Genomic DNA, 7930 nt, shown 5'->3' with positions numbered 1-7930 from the left:
GGAGTGAGACTCTTTCTCAAAAAAAAAAAAAAAAAGAGATTATTCTGACTCTATGACATCAACCAGACTTGAGTATAAATGTCTATCTTGTTTTGAAAGTCTGAAAAAAGTCTCGTTTTTCTTGGTTTTAACTGACTTGATAATTGATTCTCAAACATATAGAATGTACATCTGGGGGATGTTCGATGCTGGTTAATCTAGAGGCTTTAAGTATTGGATTATGTATCCAGCCAATTAAAGATGTAGTTCTGAACCAAGGACGCTTATCAAAAATCACCTGTGGATTATACCCACTAGAATGATGGTAATTAAAAAAAGACAAATAATAAGTTTTAATGAGGATGTGGAAAACCTAGAACCCTCATACACTGCTGCTAGGAGTGTAAAATAGTGTCGCTACTGTGAAAAAAACAGTCTGACAGTTCCTTAAATGGCTAAATATAGAGTTATTACATAACTCGCATCTGCATTCCCAGGAATATAACCAAGAAAAATGAAAGCATATATCCATACAAAAACTGATATACAAATGTTCATAGGAGTATTATTCATAACAGCCAAAAAGCAGAAACAACCCAAATGTCTGTCAATTGATGAATGGAAAAATAAAATGTAATATAATCATACAATGGAATAAAAGGAATTTGAATAAGAAGAAATTAAATGAAATACTGGTATATGTTACAACATGGATGAATCTTGAAAAATGCTAAGTGAAAAGAGCCCATCACAAAATACCACATATTATGATTCCATGTATATGAAGTGTTCAGAATAGGCCTATCTTTAGAGAAGGAAAGTATATTAGTGGTTGCCAAGGGATGGGAATTTGGGGAGTGACAGTTTAAAGAAAACTTTCTTTTGTGGATAATGAAAGTGTTCTAAGACTGTGGTGATGGATGTATAACTCTGAATATACTAAAAACCACTGAATTGTATATACTTTAAATAGAAGAATTATATCAGAATTTTGTCCAATAAAGCTAATTTTTAAAATCACTCGTGGAGCTTTGTGAAAATACAGCTGATGAAATCCCAGCTTTGACTTCCTGAATTTGTTTTTACAAATGATTGAATGTGTACTCTAATGTAAGAGCTATTGAATTGCAGCTATTTTTAATCTTTCAAGAAGAGTCTCTGTGATAGTAATGAAGACCCTTGCTTTCTCTGACACAAAATATGTTGCTCTTATAGAGAACGTGGGATATAGTATATCTCATACTTAATTACTATGAATTGCATGTAACTTTTTTTAAATCACCAGGTTGTTGCTTAGAATATGCTACCATGTTGGATAAAGAAGCCAAACCATACAAAGTTGATCCTTTTGTAATTATCATTAAGTTTCTGTTGGGGTAAGTTTTATTATCTGTGATAATGATTTTAATTGTGTTTTACATGTAACATTGTATTTGGTTCCATAATGCAATATAAATTTTCATACAGATTTGGCAGTTGACTTGTTTCATTAAATGGGATTTTTTTTCTCTTAGGCAGAGGTCTAATAAGTATATCAATGTTTACTTAATAGTATAATCATTTCAAAAGTAATTACTCACTTTATATATATCAGTCTAAACTTAGACTGCCTTTAATGTTTGTAAATAGGTGTATATGGTCCATGATCTGTGAGTATCCTAGATTCAAATGCAAATCATTACAGGGTATTGATGAAACAGTGCCTCTCTGATCACTTTTGAAAGTGTATTTTAGATCTCTCTACCCTAGTTAACATTCCAGGTGTATATGGTCCATGATCTGTGAGTATCCTAGATTCAAATGCAAATCATTACAGGGTATTGATGAAACAGTGCCTCTCTGATCACTTTTGAAAGTGTATTTTAGATCCCTCTACCCTAGTTAACATTCCATTCTTAATTTAGTCACATTTTCAGATTTTTGGTTAAGCATCAATATGTAGATATTTTTTTCCATCATTACATCTAACTTGGCTTTCTAAAAAAAAAAAAAAAAAGAACATATTACTTTTTATTAGGATCAACAGAGAGTAGTAAAGCTATACTGAAATGCAGATCTTCGAAGATCAGTAGGCTCACTTGGAAAATAAATGACTTGTTCCATACAAAGAATTAAATATTTGTTTTTCAGTATAATTATAAATTAAGTATCAGGGAACTTTAGAGACTCTCTTGAATGGTCAGACACCTCAAATGTTAAGTCCTTAAATTTCAGTTGTTGGGTTTTTTGCTTTTATATTTTCTTTTCTCCACAGGTATAAATGGTTTAAAGAATTGTGGGATGTATTATTGTTACCAGAATTAGATGCCATCATTTTAACTAGTCAGAGTATGTGTTTCCCCCTGATATCCTTGATTCTCTTTCTGTTTGGAACGTGTACTGCCTACTGGAGTGGCCTACTCTCTTCTGCATCTGTGAGACTTCTTTCTTCATTGTGGCTAGCTTTGAAAAGGTAAAGAATGAATGATTAACAGCTTTCTTATTGCTTTAAGAAGAAATATATGTTCTGATAAGGAACCTGAAATTAATTATTTTTACTAAACTATTTTCTAAGGAAAAATATATAACTAGCAAAAGTATGGGTTAGTGTTCAAAGTTAGTGTCTGTGAAAGCTAATCATTTATTACAAGTTAAATGTTACATTTGATTTTGACCTTAGTGCTCAAGAGTTAGTAAAAAAGTTTGACAAATTACACAGATAGTTTTAAATTTCATGGTTGTGAATCTTTCCCAGGAGGGATTGCTTCTCCCATGATATTGCTTTTATATGCTGACTTCTATAGTGAAACCAGGGGGCAAGAGTCTGTAATCCAGATATTAGGATCAGATTAGATGAGATGTATAAAAGCTCCAGAAACATTGCCTAGAGTTTTATTATGGGCCCAATGACACAGTTTGAATCTGAAGTTACTGGTAGGCTTTCCTGGTAAATCATCAATCTAGTGCCCATTGCCACTCCTCCTTACCAGACATGTCATGTGATTTCCTGTCACAGAGGAGATTATAGTGGGTGTGATGCTTCTTCCTCCACCCTTCTGAGAAGCTTCAGATAGAGATTCTGATAGTAATACCACCAAGGGTCTGAGTGGTCTCTAGGCTTTAAGAAATAGAACATAGTTTCTCCTCCTGTCAAGACTGGAGATGTATGGCACAGGGTGTATAATTAATGATTATCTTTGGTGACATTTTTTCACCTGTAGTACAAGTATCAGCTATAGTATATCAAAATGGTAGAGGAGTTATCACAATACATTACAGAACTTAAAATCAAATATTTGGGGCCACTTGCCTTTATTTTTAAAATACCTTATTGTTTACCTTATATATTTGCATATAAGCAAGAGAGACGGGAGGGTACTATATTGTTTTCTTCTCATATGTGACTATATAAATATTTGTTAATATGTATTTTAAACTTCGTTCTTGTAATTCCAGACCCTCTGAACTTCCTAAAGATATCAAGATGATATCACCAGACTTGCCCTTTTTGACAATTGTCTTGATCATAATTAGTTGGACAACTTGTGGAGCACTAGCCATACTTCTTTCTTATGTTTACTATGTGTTTAAGGTATGTCAAATCAGTAAAGCCAAAATGATTGAGCTTTGTATTAGGCACATATAGGATGTCCTATAGGCATTATTAACAAAAATTCTCATAACCACTGTAGTAACCTTCTGTTACATAATGGGTTTGAATGTAAAGGTTTTTAAAAACATCTTAGTTATTTAAATTACATACAATTAACTGGAAAAGGGAAATTATTGATCTAAGTTGGGGTTTTTTTGTTGTTAAAAAGGAAAGAGAAAGGAGAAGATAGAATCTGTTTCTGCTTGCTTCTTGGTCTTTACAAGTGTTAAGTTTTTTTTTTTTTTTAACATTTTACTAGAGCAGTTTGTATTCACACCTCTTTTTGAACATGGGTAAGAGATGAAACAAAAAGTAATGTCAGTAGGATCAAGCTATTAATCATGCTAAGATAATATAAAATGTTACAAATGTTGCTGAAGGATCAGAAGATGACAATAAAAATAATTAGGCTAATATTTTTACTGAAGAAGTGAAAAACACGTCTGATAAAGTCGACGGCTTTGCAAAAAAAAAAAAAAAGTTCCAGGAGGTGATACAGGTGTATTCTCTCCATGTTATTCTTAGGAACAGACAGTTGACATCAGAGTGGATAATGCTTTTTTTCCTTAAAAATGAAATTTTTAAAAGTGTAAACTAAATGCATACATATCATATATTATTTTCAGTTTTCCAAAGGAAATTTATATGCTTCTTTAAAAATTATTTACAGCTACTTTGATTTATAAATAATAATTTTAGTATTTTTTTAATTAGGTATTTCAAACCACTGATCCACTAAGCAAAGGTTTCTTAAATACTTAGGTAACCCTAATAAATTAAATTTAAAGATTTTTTCCAGTTCTTATAAACATTTCACCACTGTATATAATTGGGTTCTGGTTTTCAAAGACTTAAAATATGTAAAATGTGTTATATTCTTTTACTGTATTGAATGTAATGAAATCTTTGACTCACAAGACACATTAAGTTGCTATAACAAAGCATCATTCAAACTTAGGCTTTTACAGGTTGTAAAAGATATAGCAGTATATCCTGGCCCCACCATACTCCAGAAGTTTGTATTGTTTTGTGTCTGTTTCCGTTTTTTCTTTGTTGATGTTTCTTGCTTTTGTTTGTTTTTTAATCCATGATAGCCAGCATTTGTAGTTGTTGTTTTGTATAAGAATGTTTTTAAATGTTTAAATGACTTTTTGGTTTGCATTTTTAAAATTTCAGATTACAGTGCTTTTCATTTTTAATACCAAAGGCTTATATGTTTTGTTTCAAAATAAAAGTAAAATTAAACAGCGATTTATTTTTCTTAGGTTGTTCATCTGCAAGCCAGCTTGACAACTTTTAAGAATAGCCAGCCTGTGGTAAGTGTAAGTTTTATTTTCAAAACTCTATGTAAATTTAAAATGAAAGAACATGGGGAAATATAAGAGTTTATTTTTTTTAAGGTTAGGATTTCATAGTGCTTAAAAGATACAGTATTCTGAATTTAAGTAAAGTGAACCTAATGAATATTTTAAAAGACTTATAAGTTCATCTTTGTCAGTACCTATGTCATTTTTTTTACAAGTTTATTATCAAATTTTATTTTGAAAAATTACTTGGATATATTCTCAGCAGTAGAACTAACAAGTCAAAAGAATAAAAGTTTTATAACTTTTAAAGTATTTTTAAGCAAAGTAATTTCAGGATTTTATGTCAGTTTGGTAATGGAAAGATGTACTTACTTAGCTAATAAGTAATGAGTATGATTCTAAATAAAGTAATATACTTTAGTTAGTATCATGATATTTTTACTTTATTGTTTTATAGAATCCCAAACACTCTAGAAGAAGTGAAAAGAAATCCAATCATCATAAAGACTCCTCAGTACACCATCTTCGTTTATCTGCTAACGATGCTGAAGATAGCCTTCGCATGCACAGTACTGTGATTAACTTATTATCATGGATTGTGTTTCTCAGCATGCCTTCTCTAATTTATTGGCTAAAGAATCTTAGGTGCGTTTTATTTATATAATTATTGTTTATGTGGTTCAAACAATAAATAGCCCTAAGTAGAGACTTGCTAGATTCCTAATGGTTAATGAAAATTCCTCAAGAACAGGAAACTATACATTACCTGAAATTTATTTATTTATTTATTTATTTATTTATTTATTTATTTATTTATTTTATTTATTTATAATTTTTTGAGATGGAGTCTCGCTCTGTTTTACGGGCTGGAGTGCAATGGCGCGATCTCAGCTTACTGCAACTTCCGCCTTCCGGGTTCAAGCAATTTATTTTTAATACATTCACATTTTCTCCCTTACTATGTGTATATAAACTTCAGGAATATAAACTTTTCAAAAAAATCAGCCCAAAAGGGTGAATTGTATTTTTATTCATTGGTCAATTGCTAAATAAAAGGCCACTTCATCCAAGTAGTAGTTGAACCCCTATTCAATGTAGTTTTCAAAAATGATATAAAATTTTCAAGTTATCTAAATACTGGGAATTTTTTTAAGTTGGCAGAACCAAAATAAATTCAAATTAAATAAAAGATTACTAGATTTTAATATCCTCCTTTTGTTCCATATTTTAGTCAATATCCAATTTGTTCACAGATTTGCTGTCAGAATTATTTGAGGAGCACAAATTTTTGGTTCTAAAAGGCTATAGACATTTTACTGTCAGTAAATGCAAGAAATGAATTGGATTTTTAAAAAGATAAGGGACAAATAACTTTATGAACCTTCATTTTATCTTTTTTGTTATAGAGTAGCACTCATGTATTTGAAGTAATTTGTTTTTTTAAAACTTTATGCCGTTTTAAACATATACTGCTTATAAAAAGAAAGTGCATTCATACTGGTTATTTTCATTTCCTTTAGTAGTTTCTGATCATAATTCTCTTTCTAAAACCTTGGATACAAAGATGATATGGAGCAAAAATTACTTATCAGATATTTCATGAACTGTTTACAGCTCTCTTATATCCATATTGCTATTGGAATGTTTTTAACAATATTTATCCTATTGATTCTGATAATTTAAAATGATCAGGTCATTGTTGATTTATGGGTGTTTTTTTTTTTCATATTATAGGTATTATTTTAAACTTAATCCTGATCCATGTAAACCTTTGGCATTTATCCTTATTCCAACTATGGCAGTTCTTGGAAATACTTACACTGTTTCAATCAAATCAAGGTACAGTAGTTTAATTTTTCTTTTTCTCATATCTGGTCTTGGCCTTTTCCCTGTTTATATATGAAACATACTCTTTATTTCTAATTAATTTGAATATTCCTAAAAGTAAAGCTATAACAGTATTATGGTTTATATGCAAGTATATTATACTTGTTTTCTTAATTATAGGTTTTACTTGATAGAATATAATGCAGTATTTTTTTTCTTTATGAAGTTAATCCTAAAAAGACATGATCTAAGATTTGCTTCCCAAAAAGCAAACAAGAGAAGTGGTTGGAGATACTGGTGAGATAAAATTGGCCATGATGGGAGGCCGAGACGGGCGGATCACGAGGTTAGGAGATCAAGACCATCCTGGCTGACACTGTGAAACCCCGTCTCTACTAAAAAAAAAAAAAAATATGAAAACTTAGCCGGGCGAGGTGGCGGGCGCCTGTAGTCCCAGCTACTCCGGAGGCTGAGGCAGGAGAATGGCGTAAACCCGGGAGGTGGAGCTTGCAGTGAGCTGAGATCCGGCCACTGCACTCCAGCCTGGGCGACAGAGCGAGACTCCGTCTCAAAAAAAAAAAAAAAAAGGCCATGATTTGATCATTTTTGAGGCTGAATAGTGGTTGCATGAGGGTTCATTATACTGTTAGTCTACTTTTGTAGTTTCAAATTTTCTGTAATAAAACCTGATTTTTCATTCACTTGTTGTTTGCTCTGGGAGTCTTTTCAGTTGATTCTGGCAGATATTTGCAGATATTTTAGAATCAGGTCAACCTGGAGTTTAAATCCTGGTTCTGCCATTTAATAGCTCTGTCTTTAGTTAAATTTCTTAACCCCTCTTATTCTCAGTTTCTCTATTTTCAGAGTAAAAAAGTAATCGTCTTTTCTGATTTTTCTCTTTATACTCCTTGTTTTGGGAATTTAAGATGGCTCTTTGGGTTTTTTTTTTATAAGTAGGGTTAAAATAAACATTTCTGTAGCTATGTCTTATTAAACATTATTGATGATTTTTGTTAGGATAAATTTCTAGAAGTGGAATTACTGAATAAGAGTCCAACTAGTATTTTTCTGTTTTTAAAATTAGAAAGACTAAACAGAACTGGCTATATTAAAAATAGAAATTTTTTCTTTTCTAGCCAAATATGGCTTGTATTGATCTTTTTAAAAATTATGAATAGGTATACCG

General features: G+C 31.1%; 1 protein-coding gene across 1 annotated transcript in view; it reads left to right on the top strand.

Moving 5' to 3' along the window:
• PGAP1 (post-GPI attachment to proteins 1) overlaps nt 1-7930 on the top strand; it is a 76085-nt gene that overhangs the window by 67173 nt on the left and 982 nt on the right. Inside the window, exons 21-26 of the mRNA XM_011997195.1 lie at nt 1265-1355; nt 2234-2431; nt 3415-3550; nt 4876-4926; nt 5375-5562; nt 6652-6756. Of these exons, the coding sequence (XP_011852585.1) occupies nt 1265-1355; nt 2234-2431; nt 3415-3550; nt 4876-4926; nt 5375-5562; nt 6652-6756 (769 nt within the window). The remainder of the gene's footprint in view (nt 1-1264; nt 1356-2233; nt 2432-3414; nt 3551-4875; nt 4927-5374; nt 5563-6651; nt 6757-7930) is intronic.

This window comes from Mandrillus leucophaeus, unplaced genomic scaffold (genome assembly GCF_000951045.1).
Source record: "Mandrillus leucophaeus isolate KB7577 unplaced genomic scaffold, Mleu.le_1.0 Scaffold532, whole genome shotgun sequence".
NCBI classification, from domain to species: domain Eukaryota; kingdom Metazoa; phylum Chordata; class Mammalia; order Primates; family Cercopithecidae; genus Mandrillus; species Mandrillus leucophaeus.
This window is presented reverse-complemented; position numbering and strand designations above follow the sequence as displayed.